Here is a 19,726-nt window from a genome sequence, read left to right on the forward strand (position 1 = left end):
GTCTTGATCGACCCAAACAACTCTGGCAGCTCAGCCCGAATCAATGCGGCAACCTCATCATGCAGAATCTCGCGAATCCTCGCATCCAACTCGCGCGTACTCATCTGACTGACAACCTCTGGCTGTGCAGACCCACTTGGAGCTCCCTCTCCTGCTCCTGATCCTGGCCCGGATCCACCCCCAGCGTGCCCTGGAATCTCCATACTGAAAATAAAACACCAATCTCAGACATATACCACTAATCGGGAACCAACTCTCATCCCAACCCTAGAGGTCATGATTTCCCTGATACGCGTATGAGTCCGTGCTTTCAGTAGTACGGGCCCATACTACCTTCCGCACCAACCCATATTTGTATGAAGTACTCCCACAACACCCTAGCGACACATATAACAACGCTCTATCCTCACCACTAGAGGAACACTAGAAATCTCTCGCAAGGAACCCTAGGCTAGCAGGCATCATAAATCAGGCAACTCATCAATAAATCCTGAAGATCCCTAGCCTAACTCTAGCATGCTGTTCTATCAAAGCTCAATAAAACAATTGCCATGTATGATATTTTGGGGTTACTTACTGGCTCCGGCTGATCGTACCTCCGCGTCCTCCTTTACTTGTTTTGAAAACCATTTTAATTTCTCTTTTTGAAAACTCTCCTCGATTTGAGACTGGAGTCACACAAGTGTTCCTCCAATTCACTCAAACCAAGGCTCTGATACCAACTTGTAACATCCGAAAAACACAACCAATTTTAAATTTTCAAAGCAACCCGATTTTCATTAAAATGTTCACAAAAAGGTTTTCAATATAATTCATTTAAGTATTCCCAGAATCACGTTGTTACAAAATCATGAGGAACGGTACGATCGCGCCTTCGCCTTGCCACAGTCTCCTGAAGAACCTGAAAAACATTAAACCACAACTGTAAGCCCGAAAGCTTAGTGAGATACCCCCAAAATACCAACCACGCATACGCCTTTCCAGGCCGTGACCTTCCGGTCCAAAACATATAAATCATACATAACAAAACGGATCATAGAACAATCATGCATATCGGGTCTATCGTGACTGGTCCGCCTTATCAGGCCTTCAGTCCGTCGGATCCATCCTCCGGGTCTAGTCATGTCCTCTGAGTCTACAGTGTGACCGGTCCGCCCGCATCGGGCCTTCAGTCATCCTGGTCCACTCTCCGAGCCTCGGCACGTCTGGTCCGCCCTCGTGGGGCCTACAGCCTATCCGGACCGCTCGCTGGGCCTTCGGAACAACCGGTCCGCCCTGGGTATCTTGGCCTACAGCACAAAGCAGGACCCGCCTCAACCCATCTCTAATCCAAACAACCATGTGCACAAAACATACAGTCATATAACAATCATAATCAACAAACCGAGTAAACAGATCACATAGCATATCATTACCCTAACCGGGCTACCGCCCTATTCGATCACTAGCATAGCATTACTCAACATATCGAGAACTGACCTTTACAAGGTCCCCTAGCATGTACCATCCTAACTACCAGGATGCAGACACAACCAGCACTAACATGATAACGTAACTGAATCTCAATACAATAAAGGGGCGGCCTTGGTGCCTTAGACCCTGTTGATATAGTGAGGATAACTCACCTCGAACTGACGGCTGAAAAGATAAGATCCCGCTGCTCCGAACTCTGACACAACTCCTCCACTGAAAATCAACAATAACCCAATAAACTCCCATGATTACCAAAATACCCCTGGAAGACAACTGGTCAAATCCTTGGTCAAGGACAAAGTCAACCCCTGACAGACCCTACTCGCCGAGTCACCCCAAGACTCGTCGAGTCCTTATACTCAGAACTTCCCTCACTTAGCGACCCTACTCGCCGAGTCACCCCAAGACTCGTCGAGTGCAACAACTCTGAGTCCACTCGCACCCAATTCACCGAGTCGTCCCTCGACTCACCGATTCATCGACTCAACCAGAAATATTGGGACTTCCTCGACAAGACTCGCCGAGTCCAACTGAACTCGTCGAGTCCAAGGCCATCTTCAACCTACTCGCCGAGTTGTTCTTCCAACTCGTCGAGTTCATGGCCATCTTCAACCTACTCGCCGAGTTGTTCTTCCAACTCGTCGAGTTCAAGGCCATCTTCAAGCAACTCGTCGAGTCTACCCATGTGACTCGCCGAGTTCCACCAGTCTGAATCCATACAGAAGCATCTCAGGCCATGCAATTGATCCAAAACATAGATCCAACCTCCTACAATCCAACCATCACGTAAAGTAGCAACCTTTACGTGAATCAAACGAGATCTAGGCCATTTCCACCTTAAAACCAAGGTTTGGGACATGATAGCTTCATTCATAGCACAAAGGTTGGGACTTTAATGCACTCAATGACTCCTCCATTCCAGATCTGAGGTAGCAACCTCAGATCCATCCTCCAACACCAAAATGTCACACAACCAAGCATCCCACACAACCCCAAATGAAGAAACTAGGAATGCACAGCTTAAGGACGAAGATATTACCTCCAGAAGATGCCTCAATAACAGCTAAACACGAATCCAAGCAAAGCCCTTTGATCCAACCCACTTCTCCTTCAAGATTTCTTCAATCAACACCTCTCCAAGCCTTAACTTGCTCCACAAAAGATTTCTCCACGAACTTAGGGCCTCTGGAACTCAAGGGGGAAAACAAGGGAGGCTGTGGAGGGGTGCAAGGTTCTTTATATAGGGCTCAACACCGGAAATTAGGGTTTTCCTCATACAGCACCTACTCGCCGAGTCCATACTTGGACTCGCCGAGTAGGCCACCCGGCACGCGACCATGACCGCGACGTGACTCGCCGAGTCTATCCATGGACTCGCCGAGTCACCCTCTAAAACTTACACTTTCAGCCCTTCAACTCTACTCTTGCGGTTCCGGGATGTTACAATTAGTGTCAAAATCATCCAAAAGGACCAAAGACATGTGTTTACGGCCCAAGAATAGCCCCAAACCGTAAGCAGACATAAATGGGGTTTTGGAGCCCTAAAACCCTTCCAAACCACTTCTAGAGCTTAGTTATGACCTAAGGGCTTGCATGAATGGACTTAGAACACCAAAATCATACCATTTGGGGAGTAAACATGAGTTTACGGCCCAAGAACATGCTTGGACCGTAAAAACCCCTTCTAAGGCCGTAAACACCATTTAAGGTGTTAAGATGCCCCTTAAACACCTCATATGCCTTGGAATAATGTCTAGAACCAACACCAATTGTGTTAGGGGCCTTAATCATCAAGGAAACCGTGTCCTTAGGAGATTACGACCGTAAACCCTCAAGGAATGGTTCCCTGGCCGTAAAATCCTTTAAGGAGGTCAAATGGTGCCCTAACTTCCTTCCATGGCTTGTATATTGAGCTAGAATCACATGTGATTAACCTAGAACCACCAAAACACAGAAGGAAAGTGCATATGAGAGTTTACGTGTTTTCTCGACTGGTGAGTTCATACCCCTACACCTTTTTCCGTGTTTTCAATGTTTTCATGGGGGGAATACAAGCAAAAGTACAAGGAAATCTTGTACTCAAACTTATTATTTTATATGAAATGTTTCATATTCCGTATGCTTTTAACATTGAAAACCGTATTAACCAACCGTTTGACTTGCAGAGTTAGATTTCAAACTAATTGCGAAATTTATTATAAAATGTTATATTTTATATCTCACAAATGATTTCCCATATTTATTTATCGTTAAAATCATTATTCTTAGAACTTTAGACACGTCCTCTGTAACACTCCACAGAGACACGCGAGTGGAGGACCGCTTTTGTAACTAGAATCTAAAACAGAATTTTCCGCCTTATTACTTGTAAATTTGTTATTCTTAAGATTGGAGACACGTCCTCTGTAACACTCCATAGAGATACGCGAGTGGAGGACCGCCCTTGTAACTAGAATCTCCTAGGTGGAGAACGTGACTTGAGTGTATAGATCTATACGGGGTTGACTACCCCGCATCTTGCTGCTAGCTACAGTGGGACCGGCAGGTCTACGGGGGACAAAAGTCATAAAATGATAATGGACTTCTTATTGCCATATCTAGTCTATCGTATGGTTATGGAACTCGCAAACTTGAATAACAGAGATTTACTTTTCAGTAATAATGAACCTAGTGAACTAATAATTTAGGAATTAGTTTACTATCTATTTATTATTTTTATATACGTGTTAAAACTAATGTGTTTTTCAAAGGATAACTAAGCTTTCAGGATACAACACACCAACGCTACAAGTATGGTAGATACTTGTACACCGCATTCTGAATCGATAACTAACCACCAACTCTTAGGAAAATAAGGGATTTTCTTGGATAAACAACCTTTTCAGAAAACCAAAGAAAACTTGTTCTTTTATAGAAACCAACCGCTTATGAACTCACCAGCTTTATGCTGATATTTTTAAAACTGCTTGTATTCTCAGGCTCTCGTTAGACAGGTAAACCACAATCTTTTGGAGAAGACGGAGCGTATAGAAGTCTCGTCTGTTCTTTTGTTTATATAAGTTGTATATGTATAAAAGGGTTTAGGTTATTTTTGGTCATTTAACTTTTGGTTTTGTACTCATTTGGATACTTAACTCTTTTTAAGTTTTAAAAGGTCATCAAACTTTTGGTTTTGTACTCATTTAGTCACTTAACTTTTGGTTTGGTCACATTTAGTCACCTAATAGTCACCTAACTTTTAAAATTATGCTCATTTAGTCACTAAACTTTTAATTTTTTTCAAAGGTTTAGTGACTAAATGAGCACAATTTTAAAAGTTAGGTGACTAAATGAGCACAAATCTAAAAGTTAAGTGACCAAATATGACCAAACCAAAAGTTAAGTGACTAAATGAGCACAAACTCAAAAGTTTAATGACCTTTTAAAACATAAAAAGAGTTAAGTGACCAAATGAGCACACAACCAAAAGTTAAGTGACCAAAAATGACCTAAACCCATGTATATAACTTGTATCACTTGGTTTTCAAACAAATGTAAATATTTCTATGTAATGTAATGGTTGTGTTTACTATGCTTACTATGTACATTGGTTGTGATACTTTACATGACGTCACCTCCGCCCCGGAACGTTTCCGCCTTCGGTTTCGGGGTGTGACAAATAGAGGGCTTCAATCTTACTGTACACCGTTTTTTTAATAATATCCTTAACATCCCTCTGAAGACTGAAGTCATGACCATCTTTTATGATCGTTGAGCTTGGACAAAACTCACACTTCCCTTATTGAAATCATCTTTAAATTAGTGAACACTATCAACAAAAAAAATTGTCCAACTTTAATTTTAAGTTTCAATTGTTTCCTTTTGAGAGCGTGTCTAGTTGTGCCTTTCAAAGGTGATGATTATGATGTGTATGATAAATAAAACATGGTTTGGAAATTCTTAAGCTTGAAGTTGTAATAATCACCATTGATGGTGTTGAGTTTTGTTTGGCAAACAATCATTATTCTGTTTAGTTTCATATGACAGGTGGATGTTTGTTTGTTATTGTAAGTAAACTATATTTACAGAAGTGCTCAACAAAGCATTAGACTAATGCATTTTGTTCATTAATATATATATATATATATATATATATATATATATATATATAAAGATAAATGGGAAATTATGTTCACAATCTAATTGTGTTGGTTTATTTTAGAGGTATGTATTTCTTGTAAAGAAATGAAGTGTTGTGTTACTCCTTAACGTACTAGCAAAATAAGAGTGCAAGACACGCAGCAGCGGAAAATGGAAGAACTGGGTATTTGTGAAGTGCTTTTAGCAACTGAAGAGTTATTAAAAGAATGGTGGAGCCTTTACTTAAAGTTTCGAGAAAATTGTAAATGGTCGGATGTAAATATAAAAAAAGGCTTAAGAAATACGAAAAATGCAAATTTTCAATCGTATCTTTATATTTCGGTTAGATTTTCCAAAGTATAATGTTGTGATACAAAGAAATAAAAGTATAATGCTATTATAAATAAATATTTGAAAGTATGTTGTTATTTTTACATTTAACCTTTTATAGATTAAAGTCTGGCTTATAAGGTTTAAAGGACCACTTTTGGAGTTACTCATAACTAGTTTCCCCTTCCCACTAAAACTGTACCACATCCCTTATCTAGCTAACCATAAAAATTAAGGATTTACTTCTAAATTTGAAAAAAATTCCAAGCCAAGTCACCTATTGCCCATCCTCAACAACTCAATCAATCAATGGTATTAAAGACTTTTTTAGATGTTTGACAAGTCATTAAACATAGTTCTTGAACTATGAATTCAAGCATTGCAATTTTCTTGGAAAATCACACGAAAACTACACCACTTTCTACTTGGGAAAGTTGAAGGATATAACAACATACTTTACTTTTTTTTTTTTTTTTTTTTTTTTTTACAGACAATCTACCTAATTTTTTTTACTAGCAATAGCAATGTACTTATATTTCATTACAATGTACTAAGGCCAATCGTTTTCAAAATGTTCAATGTACTATAAGAGCTTTGACTTTTTTAATAAAAAAACCACATACATATATTGCTAGGGAAAAATGTTGAAATAAGAGCTTTGACTTTTTATATAAAAAAAACCACATACGCACATTGCTAGTAACTAAATATGTTAAAAACAAAATAGAAACTACAATGCACTTTGTATACACTAAACACAGTTACAACAAATCTAAAAAAATTTAGAAATAGCAATTCACAACATTATAGATTAAAGTCAAAGTACATTGCTATTAACTAAATCTATTAAAAACCAAGAATTATGAGCAAATATGTCAAATTAGTAGCAATATAATATTGATATTAAAAATACTATGGGTAAATGGTAATATTCAATCATCAACTACCATGCAATCCAAACAATCTCAGAAAAATTTAATTACGTAAGATACACATACATACAGTTAATTGAAAGTCATTGTGCTTTTCTCATGGACATTTTATCAAACATGTAGAGTGCAACATCAAATCCAAGGTTAAAAAACAAAAATAAAAGATTGAAAAACTAATACCAACATTTATAATCAAGATCATTCATGCATTCAAAGATCACAGTCAAATACAACACTAATGAGAATCAAAAAATCGAATACAATTAATAAAAATTAAGAACATCATATTAAAGAAGGAACTTGGATGACGAACGTGATGTTGCAAAGGATGATGTTGTTCGAACGTGATACTGCAAAGGGTCTAAAGAAAAAATAAAGTACGAACAACAACACATGATTTATACATAACTTTCAACAATGACTATGGAAAATATATCAAATTTCGAATTCTTTGATTCTTTAAAATTGAGAGACGATATCCCGTAATCTTGTAGATACGTTTCATATAATAGATGTGAATTGAAAGAATATATGAAAGGTGCCAGCTAAGAACGTGATTTTAATTAGGAAGGAATGGAATTTACTTTCAAAAATTATAATGAGGTTTAAATGAGTTGAATACATTCTAATTATAAATGATGTTAACATTAAATCAGTTAGTTAAACTTTCAAATTTAATCAATATTAATTTTATTTTATTTTATTTTAGGATGTCATCATCAAAATATCCAAGTGTTAAATTAATAATGAGGTTTTTCTTTTAATATATATAAAAATAAGGGTGAAGGAAAAAAATGACATCACAATTTCCCGTATACCCATGTGAACACAACGTCCCCATGATTCTTTGTTTTCTTTCCCAGGACCCATCCCCCTATTCTTTCTCTTTCTCCAATTTGATCTCTTCTTTCGTCGGTTTGGATAGGGAAAAAATAGGCTGCTTATTGCTTAATCCTACCGCAATAAGCTAATTTAAGTGTTCGGATAGGAGTCTTTAAAAATCAGCTTATTGCGGTAGGAATAAGCAAAATAAGCTTATTTTAATAAGCAGGGGGCGGGGGGGGGGGGGGGGGGGATACTTATTGCTTATTGCTTATTGGTCATTTTACTCATATAAGTTGTTTTGTTTGCCAAACACTTAACATGCTTATTGTTTATTGCTTATTCCCACCGCAATAAGCTAATCCAAAAGCATTTTAAAAAAATGTTCATTCCCACCGCAATAAGCAAATAAGCAATAAGCTAATAAGCTAGAAACTATTTATCCAAACACCCCTGAATAAGGCACTTTCTTCGTTATTGGTTTCTTTTTTATTAGGGTTCCTTACAAAATATCACTTTTATTGCTCTTTTTCATCTAATTCAAACTAAAGTGTAAACTTTTTGTGGCAGCATTTCAGATAACCCAGTAGCTTGTGATTTTTTATTTATTTATTTTTTTCTAATTAAAATTCATCGCATATTCATTTGTATTAATCAAACTAATATTGATTTATAACGAGTGTATTATATATGTTGTCTACTCTTTTTTCTTTTTTCTTTTTTTTCTTTTTTTTTTTTTTTTGCAGTTAATTAGGGATGTAATGCTTCTACGGAGATTCGTCTTCAATTTGGGTGAATGGTTTGATGAAGGAAATGCAGGTAATGTAGCTCTGTTGTTATTGGCATCTAGGTTAAGTGATATATGTAGTCATCTTCCAAAATAGAACAGCTTAAATAGACATGAGCCTTTAATGTGAAATCTTAAATTCTCATAAAAACTGTAACTTACTGAGAAAATTCAGTGAAGAGTATCTATACATACCGCTTAGCAAATTTTAAGATTCAAAAGTGAGAATTGACATGTGACAAATGGGTAATTATGGTTCAGTGACGAGTATCTATACATTCCACTTAGCAAATTTAAAAAAAACTTAATGCATTTCAGATTGATGATTAGATTGTTGCAGTATGGATGTTTGACTTTTTAGTCAAACAGACAAGTTTTGAACAGGTATTGCATATGCCCGGCTGTAATTAATTTGAGTAGGAATCATGTATTTCTTTTATCTGAATTTGTAAGAAAATCAGGAGTTGTGCTGTATTTTGCAACTAAACAAGTGCCATGGTACTGTGGCTGTATATGACAAGGCTGTCTCAAAGAACAAAGATGATCTTAGAAATCATTGATATAAGGAAGTTGACAAATGCATCTTAATTGATCAACTACTCAAACTCAAGGTGATACTAATTGTGATTTACCCTTCTTTGAATCAATTTCTCTTAAATGAATATCACAATGGACCTAAAAAGTGAGATTTTTTTTTTTCATTGACCTACAACATCAAGCTTATTTTTGGTACCCTAGATACTTTGTCAATGCTTGCATATTTTTTTTACTACATGGTTTGTTAGTGATGGGTTATGGTTCTATCTCGGGTGATAAATCTAATTTCATCTATTTCATGATGTGATGTATTGGTTAATTTTTTTATGGATCAGACTATTTTGTGGTAATATGAATTAGGATGGTTACATGTGCGATAAAGATCTACTCCTGTAGAAGCTTTTGATGAAATTAAGAGAAACAGTAGATGTACAGGCTTTTGATGCATGGGTAAAGAGGTGCTGAAAATGTGATGGTATCCACAAAAGTTGTGTTGCACAAGCTATCTGTAAAATCCGATTCTTTTTCAATCCTTTATCACTCGCTCTATATTCTGGTATTCTTATTTAGATTCGAACATATGTTTAGTTAAAGCAGAGCTTAGCTTATTAACGAATTTAATCCACTAATTAATCATCTTGTTGCTACTTATGTCTTATTTAATTAGAGTAGAGCCTGTAATTAAGTAAGAAAGGTACTAATCTGCTCCGTGTAAGGAATAACTCATAGAGCAGGGAAGTAGTGTCAGTGTAAAAACTAATGGTGCAACAATAATCATTTTATGTAAAGATTTTAATATATAACTTGTATGTGTAACTTTCCTTGTATAAAAACTATTATGACTAATTTAGTGATGATGTCAAATTTTTAATTTTTCATTTAAAGTACCAATGGCTGGAAAACATTAAAGTACATTGCTATTAATAGCTAATGTGAGTATATTGACATCATGGTAAAAAACTATAAGTATGTTGCTGTTTTCCCTTCTTCAAAAGATTTCCCTTGATGTGTAATCTGAATCGAACAAACCGGACCAAACCATATCACTTGTAATTTATTGATGAAATGATTCAAGCAGGGAATGCTCGAAGATAATGGCTAGCTGACACCACAAATCAGTCACACAGGGAAACTTTTTTCATTTTGATCTGATGGAAATTTTCGTTATATTCTAAGCCTTGTTCAATCTCATTGTCAGATTCTTGGAATTAATGTCAAACGCTATCAAGGAAAGATGGCAAACTCAGCTAAATACAGAGCATCTTACAAGTGGGGGGTATTTTGGGTATATATGCTATTTAGTTTGTTACAGCATATATAGTGCTTAATTATAACAGGGTATCATTATCTTTTGTCAAATCTGGTCTTAGAACCTTTGTGAGAGGCTAGGCTATCATATCTGTAGCAAAATCATTAGGGGTTTCTCTTGTATTTTAGTATCATCAATACATTCAGTGAAGCTTGTATTCCTGTTCTTGTTTGTGATTTTATATTAAAGTCAGTTCTTAGCATTCAATTTATTATATTTTCGGATAAATGCAAGAAGTAGCATCCTATTTTTATTTCTTTCAACTAAAGCATTGTACTTTCAATTATACATTCAGATAAAAGTCTATTGAGCTATATATCTAGAAGTTGCATTGTATTCGTCTAACATTACTAAATTGGGTGGATATTTCAGAGTGTAATATTGTATTTAGAAGAAACATAGGTGGCATACCAAATCGATGGAAGTTCTTAGTTAATTCGTCTATTTAACATTTACACTTTAAGTTGCTGATGATGTCTTTCAAAACGTATTTGGTAATAAACTTATAAAAACATGAAGTCTCTATGTTTATTTTGCAATTATAAAAATAATATTTTAATTACCACTTTCTTCTATGCAGTCCACGAAGCTATCAGTCCATTCAATGAATACGCATCTTCTAAAACTGATTCTTCTGGTTGCAGAGGTTATCACTAACCTCAGGTTAATCCAGTCTCATGTGATTTGTAGGTATTTGATTTTGGGTTTTGGTGACACGCATATAGTTATTTTGGGGTTTGGAGCTGATGATCGTAACAGGAAACATAGAAACCTTGGTGCAGTGCCCACCCTTTTATTCACTCACACCAGGTGTTTGATATAATGTCTCAGTAAAGTAAAGGTAGGTGAGCCAAGGAGTAACGACCCACCCTTTGTTTGACACATATTAGGTGTTTGATTTTATGCCTTAATGAACATATTTGAGAAAGCTAGAATCAATTTTTATTTAGATAATGCGGACTAAATTGGTTACTGTTTTGGCATTTAATTTTCATGAGGAATGAAAATCAACTTTTTGTCATGGCTGATATATGCATTCCACACTTTTAATATCCAACTGGGAAATTGGGTTTTGATATAACACTTATCTTATATTTAACAAACGATGAACTTGATAAACAGAAAAAGAAGAGTAATATCGGGGAAATGCAAACAAACTGCCACATTCAACCACTTGCACTCAGTATATAGAAAGTTAGGTCAAAAATTTAATACCTCAAATCAGAGAAGCCAAATCTATGAAAATTGTGTAGTAGTGCAAAACCTGTGAATTTATTGATCCTCAATGCAGGATGAACTCAACTTGAATAGTTTTATGTATTAATTGGTTAAGTAACATTGTTGTACTTTTTTTTTGTAATTCGTAACTGGATATTCTTAACTGTTACAGTTTGAAACTCTTTCAAACTTGTTGAAGACTATTGAGATGTATTCATTTTTGTATCTCACCATGAACTCTTAAGCACAATTAATCAATCGTCACATTTCTGATGTAGAGCAATCAGGAAAACTTGCAGCAATCTCTTCTATATATTAGGAGGAAAAGATCAGGAATAAGGCTAAAGTTTAATCAGATTTTTGCAAGTAAGTAGAGTAGCTGAAGATGGCAGCAAATATTCCTTCTACTTGCTTTCATGGTATGTGCTTCAAGGATACCCAATACATATATTTCATCGACCCCTTTGATCGTATTACCATGGAATTATTTTTGTATCGCTTGATTGTCTTTATTTTGTTTCTTTATCGTTGAGTTATGTTCTTCGTGAGTAATTATATTCACTTTCGTGGGTTTACGATTTCATGAAAACCTGTAGATTTCTCAAGTTATTCAAACACCCAAATTTTTCCAGGGTTTGTTTCTTTTCAATGTCAGTCGATGGATATTGATGGAAACGTTCATTTGATAAATATTTTACAATATGTTCTTCTAACTTTCTATTAGGACTTTTTCAAAGGGTTTTGAATTCGATTCTTTTGGCTTATTGATTCTATGTAGATTGTGAATATGGCTGGTACAAATGAAAATCTTCAAGATGTAATCCGCCCTACAAGACCACAAGGTAATTGAAACAAAGATCCACAAGTAGTAGTTCTTTCTTCAGTAAATGTAGACGACCTGTTTGATAAAATGTCTGAATAACGAAAAGATTCGTATAACTCTTAAAACATTGATGCTTTACAGGAGGAGGAGGAGGAGGGGGATTAAAGGCAGGATGTGGGAAACCAGTGGCCCCACTTGGTCAGAACAGGAGGGCATTGAGTGATATCAACAAGAACATCATCAGAACTCCACCAGCATATCCTTATGCTGCTAACGGATTACCAGGGTAATAAAATCAACTCATGTATCTTTGTTATTCACCCATTATTAGCCTCTGTGAACACTAATTAATCTTTTCTTTCCTCAAGTAAACATGTTGATGATATTCTCTATTATTTCTTTCTAGAAAAAAACCAATCGCTACTAAGAAACCTGTTCCAGTTCGTCGACCCATTACTAGGTCTGTAACAGACTTTTTTTTTTCTTGAATTTGTGGATACATTATGAACGAAAACACTCATCATTCCCAATTTTACTGTTTCTGCAGGACAATTAGTGCACAAACGACAACCAAACCATCACTTCCCTTGCCCACTGGCAAACCATCATTTCCCTTACCTGAGGTATGCAATTTATCTACAAGATTGGGTAAAAACGTCAATAGGGTGCATGTCAAAATAGATCATTCTCAATTAGGATGATAAAATCATATTTTACTTCATAAATTTGAACATATGGGTTGAAAAGATTGTAGGAGTTTGAGTACAGTTTGAGCGACTTTGAGGCCTATTTGATTTCTATTATGCTATATCTAAGTTTTTATAATGTATACATAAACTTCCTTTTGATGACAGGGTAAAAAGCCAAAAGTCCAAATTATCCCTGATGAGATTGACACTGAAGACTTGAGCATCATTGATGTTGAAGATGATTTTAATGCACCAATGTTTGTTCAACATACAGAAGCAATGCTGGATGAAATAGACAAGATGGTAATTTGTTTTCTCATCTTTTTTCTAATCTTCTTGTTCTTTGCTTCTTTTAAGTTGAAAATAGCATAAAAGTACTGGATCTTTATTTCAGGATGAAGATGTATACGAGGAGCCAGTTTTGGACATTGACAATGCTGATAAGGGTAATCCCCTTGCTATGGTTGAGTACATTGATGAAATTTTTGCCCACTACCGAAAACAAGAGGTATATTTAATATTTATTTATTCTTTTTTTGTCATTATGATTCTTGTTTTATTTACACCAAATGCAAAATTAGAGAAAATATTAATAATAATATGAAAACAGGTTCATTACAAATTTGAACTGATGGAAGAGACGTTATATCTAACGGTCAACCTCATTGACCGATTCCTGGAACGTCAGACCGTGTCAAGGAAGAAGCTCCAGCTTGTTGGGGTGACAGCCATGCTTCTTGCATGCAAATATGAAGAAATCTCAGTCCCTGTTGTTGAGGACTTTATTGTAATTTCAGACAAGGCTTACACTAGAACAGAAGTTCTTGACATGGTAATTAGATTTAGTGATTTACTTTCTGTTACAGGCTATATAAAATATAAAGAAAGTACTTAATTATGATATTTGTTTTTGTTTGATATTTTGCAGGAGAAGGTAATGGTGAATACCCTTCAGTTCAATCTCTCGGTTCCCACTCCATACGTGTTTACTAAAAGATTTCTCAAAGCTGCACAATCTCAGAAAGAGGTTTGTTTTTCTTCTTTGTGTTCATGAAATGTTAATCTTCCATACATACACTATTCAATTTTCAAGTTTCTTTATGCTTTTGTGAAAGAATTAATGTTTTGGGAAAACAAAAGGTTCTTTTTCTTTGATTTTGGTTTTTTGTTTTTATATATATATTTTTCTGATGTATGTGGTGTTTTTGAATGTAGTTGGAGGCATTAGCATTCTATTTGATGGATCTGTGTCTTGTGGAGTATGAAATGGTGAAATTCCCACCTTCTTTACTGGCAGCAGCTGCAGTCTTCACTGCAGAATGCACTCTCAATGGGTCAAAGAAATGGACAAAAACAACTCAACTCCATTCACACTATTCTCTGCATCAACTTTTGTATGATCTTTTCTCCCCTCCTTTTTTCAACTTCTGCTCCTATTTTTATCATTTTTTATAAGGAAAATTCCAGGAAATTAGCATAAGATTCTCCTCCTGTTTTGTTTGAAAGGAAATTAACGAAATGAGTTATATATTAATGTAGGGAATGCTCGAAGATGATGGTTAGTTTACACCAAAAATCAGGCACAGGGAAACTTGTTTCAGTGTTCAAGAAATATGGCACTTCCAAATATGGCCATGTGGCACGAACCCAGTCTCCTGCTCACTTCATGTTGGAGCCAAGATTCTGGGATTGATTATGAAAATTTAGGAGTTTGTTGATGTTAAAGAAAAACTGAGGTTTTTGATGTATTCAGAGCAATTTATAGTTGCTCTTAGGTTTTTTTAGGAGTTCCTACAACTATTTAGACCCGTTTGTTCTATTTGTGTTTGATGATTTCTTAACTATCTGTGTTTACAATGTTTCTAAGTATTGTTTTAATGCGAGAAGTATATGTTATTATTAATGTTGTTCTTTGTTTGAACTGCATTTTTTATTGTGGCTAGTTGAATGTTTGAGGGAAGGATGGAAGGGAGGCAACAGACACGGGTGTGAGGTCAATATAATCGAAACACTAGATTTATTTTGGGAACTTTTTATTTTCCAACTGAATTGAGTGTGGATTTGTGGGACACGTTTTGACTATGGTTGTAGAGGTTTGTGTTTACCAATTCGACACACACCTTTGATAGTTGGAAGTTTGGTTCCTATTTCAAACTAAATTAGCATCATTTTTATTCCCTCACACATACACCGTTTGACACGCACCGTTAACCTCCCTCATGCATGCATGTAACGTCTTTCCACAACATAACTTGGATACACCTTTTGTTCTTAATTTTCATCAAAACAAAATTACACTCTTATTAGTTGGGTTGATTAGTCTAGCCGAGCTAAACCAACTGAATGTTTGAAATGCTACAACTTCCTGGTATACATATGTTTTAGGTTTTGGTTTGCATTTTTATTTTAGAACTTCCTGGTTCTACGATTTTGGTTTCTAGTATCAATTTTCCAGCAAGGGTTATGATAGGTTGGGTGGTGGTGGTGGAGAAGACGTTGAAGAGAACGTGGAAGGGAAAGGAGAGAGGTGGAAGGATGGTAGGGTGTGGTGGTGTAACGACCCAAAAATCAAGGGTAAAAGTTTTGTTTTTAGTATAGTTAAAACACAGATATCGTTTAATCCAAACATTCCAACAAAATTGGTAATTAAAAACAATTATTAGAGTACTTCCCAAAATCACACATTGTGGAAAACACGGGTGTGTGCGCTACGATCAAGTCGGACTTTTTCTTTCCAAACCAATGATACCTAAAACCATAAATAAAACTGTAAGCACGAAAGTTAGTGAGTTCCCCAGAGAATACTCTACATAATCACATAAATCATATCAATCACATAAGCCATGCATATAAACATATAAGGAAGTCGTGGAAACCCTCCAAGGTCTTAATTCAGGTGCCATAGGAACCCCCACATGGTCTTAACCCAACTACCATATAAACCATACATACAAACATATAAGGATGCCCTGGAAACCCTTCGGGGTTTTACTTTGGGTGTCATGGGAACCCCCACATGGTCTTAGCCCAATGCATCGGGAACCCCCTGAGATATTAACTAAGGATGCCATGGAAACCCTCCAAGGTATTACACCCTAGTGCCTCAGGAACCCCCCGAGGTCTTTACTTAGGATGCTATGGACTCTTCTTTCATCTTAGCCCATGTGGTGACCGACCCGCGAGGAAGTGACTTGAGTCAATCCTTTGCAGCACCCTTGAATGTGACTGGAAGCATGCGAAGTAGCTGTGTCTCGCGTGACACATTTGGTACATTGAAGTAGTCAGCCACATCATTTACTTCATCCAAGTGCTTGTAGGCATCTTCGTGGTCTTTTCCATATAAAGAAATTTCCTTGAGTTGAGAGAGGATATGACCCTTTAGCTCGAAAGTAGCGTTAGCGGGAATTGTGGGCTGCACAAGTCCCGGGCCAGTGTCATTGCGCATCCTCTTCTTCGATTCCCCCATGGGGACTTCATCGATATTAGCCATAGTGATAGCTAAATCGTCTTCGAAATCGGATTCGTCCTCGTATGTAGGTTCTTCTTCTTCCTCGGTCTCGTACTCGGTGTCTTCTTTAATTGGGTCTTCGATTGTCAAAGAGGCACTGGATGCTCCTGATTTGCTGCTCCTCTTCTTGCTGAAAACGGATTTGAGGTTCTTTAGTGGCGAATTCTTGGAAGAAGTGGATTCTCCAACGGCTTTTCCTTTGCTCCTCCGTAATGCGGATTCCGGGTCTTCGAGAGGAGGGACCAGAGGTGTATCAGATCCCCGGTTCATGAAACAATTGTAAACAAAAGAAAAAAAATACGTGTAAAAAGAACACAAAATAAATAAAAATTAAGACTGTGAACAGCGATGAACTCGTCGAGTCGGCACAAGTGCACTCGGCGAGTTGAAGGCAAAAACAAAAAAAACCTAATTACTTTTTTAAAAACGGATTGCTATTAAAACTTATACTAATTACTAAATTACCTAAGAATTAACTTTCTATAAGATAAATCCCACACAAAGGATCGATTGAACTAGAATTTAGTGTTAATTTAGGACCGTTCCCCGGCAACGGCATTAAAAACTTGATGTGTGTAAACTCAACTAGTTTTAAACCTACTTTTAATTATAAAATAAACACACAAAGGCAGTGGACCTATCAATTGTGGTATAGTTAAATAAGTAGGTTATCGAACATAGGGAACGGTAAATTAAAAATAAAAAACAATTTTTATCTAATTTAATTAATAAGTAAGGGTTTTCTCTAGTTTTACAAGAGTAGAAAACTTACTAACTATCACTTAAACTAAAAGCTAAAAAACAAAAACAAGAATTACTAGATTCAATAATGGGAAGGACTTCTGTTTAGTTCAACTCAATTGATCCTATGGTTGATATTATGGTAATAGTGCAATGGACTATCTCTTTTGTTGGTTACTAATTCAAGTGATTAGATTCGCATTCACTACACTAACCCTTAGTGAACAAACTAACTCAAACAGTGATCAGTTGTCTAATTTAATTAAATTCACTAGATTAATTATTCGGGTTAATTTAGACTTGCAATAGTTAACTAATATGGTCCTTTAGTTAACTACTTGTTAATGGTCATCACACAAGCTCACACATGAATTTACCTAATTTTCTTATTAATTCTAGTTTCCTGTTCATTAATCCTAGACATATGATAAAGTGGTCACATAAACATATGAGGTTGATAATCAAAAGATGTTCATACTATTTAATTACCTTCCTATTAACAAAAAATTAATTATCATTCACACACAAGGTTCTTTAGCAAGCTAAAACTAACAAAAATCACCAACATTGAATTAATCCTACCAATAATCAAACCATAGTCTCAATTTTGTATCCCCAAACAGAAGTTTAAGAGTTTTAGCTCATGATTGAGGTAAATAACAACAAATAAATGAATTCTAATTGTCTAGCCATAATGGAAAACAAAAGATTAAGTAGAATGATGAGAATTTTGCCTCAAATCTCCTTCGGAATTGGATTCTAGTTTGTATCTTCGTTCTCTAGGGTTCTTCTGGCTCTTCAATCGCAGCTAATCTCTCCAGAAGGGTTTTTTGAATTTTTTCTGTCGATCTGAGAAGTTATCTTTATAAATGCGAACCGAATCGTCGAGTCCATTGCCAACTCGCCGAGTCCATCTCTTAATCCCTGTATGCGATAAGTCTCTGAGTCTTTAAGTCTTTATCTTCTCGAATATTCGATCGGACTCGCCGAGTAGTCGACCCTACTCGCTGAGTCGGTGTTGTTTTTGGTGGTTTTCTTCTTTGTTCAATTCCCGAGCTCCCAATTGCTTCTCCTGCTTCCTTTTGCTTCCGAGCTTCACTTTTGGACTGAAAACGTAATTCAAACACTTTTAAGTATCTTTTGTCCATGATATGCGATAATTTAGCTAATAAATGATAAAAAAAAATCTATACTTAATATGAGCTAAATATGCAAATATCACATACCACATACCACATAATCAACTAGCATACCAAATAGCAAATAATGGGCTGACGTTGGTGCCTTTGACCCATTGGTATGGTGAGGAGACTCACCTCAAATGCAGAAGCTCCCCGGATGAAATCCTTAGCTACTACCCCGTAGGCTTCCCGAGCTATCAATACCACTCAATATACCCAATTAGTAATAAGGTCCCATACTATAATCCTTAATCCATACATGGGGTAAAATGATCATTCTACCCCTGGCCTAGTATGATCCAAAACTAAGGCCCAAACCCAAAATAAAGGCCCAACATTATAATGTCCATAAATCTATTAATGGCCCAATTTTCCAAATTAGGCCCACACCTCTACATGGGTCTTGCCATGAGGCCCAATCCTTCTTTTCAGTCCAACACACTTATATTCTGATGTCCCAATAATAGTCTAAACACTTAAGCCCAAAATGCTAAAAACCACTTGTAGCCAATTGGGCTCAAATCCTTCCGGGACCTTTTCAACATCACTAACAACCCAAAACTAGATGGCCCAACAGGGCCTAAGACGTACAAGCCCAAAAGTTGGCCCACACCGAAGCCTAATACTCATAATTCCATCTGACTAAGTACGCAGGGTGTACTCAGCTGTACGCTAAGTGTACAAGCTGTTTGGCTTGCATGCCCAGTGTACTACTCCTTTAAGCCAAAGTCTCATTAAGCTCTTAATGCTCGATCCAACAAGTCCAAATCACAGATCTACATCTAAATGAACGACTAGAACCATAAAATCACTGACTTGGTGAATTTACATACCGCAAAAAGACCAAATAGCATTCTACTTTCATGGAAATGACTCAAACTCCAACATAGATGGTATTAAACTCTAAAGGTACCAACTTTATGGACCTTGAACCTCAGAAACACTAAGAGGGGCAACTCAAAGCTCCTGGAATGAAATCAAGACCACTAGATCTCATCCTTGGGACCAAAATGAACTAAAACTCACAAATGAGAGATCTAAGATATCAATGATCAAGTTTAGAGCTTTATACCTTCATCGAGCTGACAATGAGTCCCAAAATCCAGATCCATAAGCTTTTCCTCGATCCCTATCTTTGCATCAAACTCCACCTTCTTGAAAATAGATCAAACACTCCAAAAATGGACTTCATAATCTCAAAATGCCATCATGAATGATTAAGGATGAGTTTTAGGGCTTTAGAGGGTAAGGGTTGAC

The 19,726-nt window shown here is 36.3% G+C and overlaps 1 protein-coding gene across 1 annotated transcript; it reads left to right on the plus strand.

Moving 5' to 3' along the window:
• The first annotated feature begins 10,324 nt into the window (after positions 1–10,324).
• LOC145030626 (cyclin-B2-4-like) lies at positions 10,325–14,938 on the plus strand. Its single transcript, XM_078979003.1, has 12 exons — positions 10,325–11,150; positions 11,806–11,946; positions 12,306–12,369; positions 12,492–12,636; positions 12,757–12,810; positions 12,898–12,973; positions 13,205–13,342; positions 13,434–13,547; positions 13,650–13,871; positions 13,968–14,066; positions 14,255–14,433; positions 14,579–14,938. Exons 2-12 carry the CDS (start codon positions 11,944–11,946, stop codon positions 14,730–14,732), a joined length of 1,248 nt encoding a protein of 415 aa, XP_078835129.1. The 5' UTR covers positions 10,325–11,150; positions 11,806–11,943; the 3' UTR covers positions 14,733–14,938.
• The last annotated feature ends 4,788 nt before the right edge of the window (positions 14,939–19,726 follow it).

The sequence above is a fragment of the Lactuca saligna genome, chromosome 2, assembly GCF_052625555.1.
Source record: "Lactuca saligna cultivar CGN05327 chromosome 2, ASM5262555v1, whole genome shotgun sequence".
Lineage (NCBI taxonomy): Eukaryota > Viridiplantae > Streptophyta > Magnoliopsida > Asterales > Asteraceae > Lactuca > Lactuca saligna.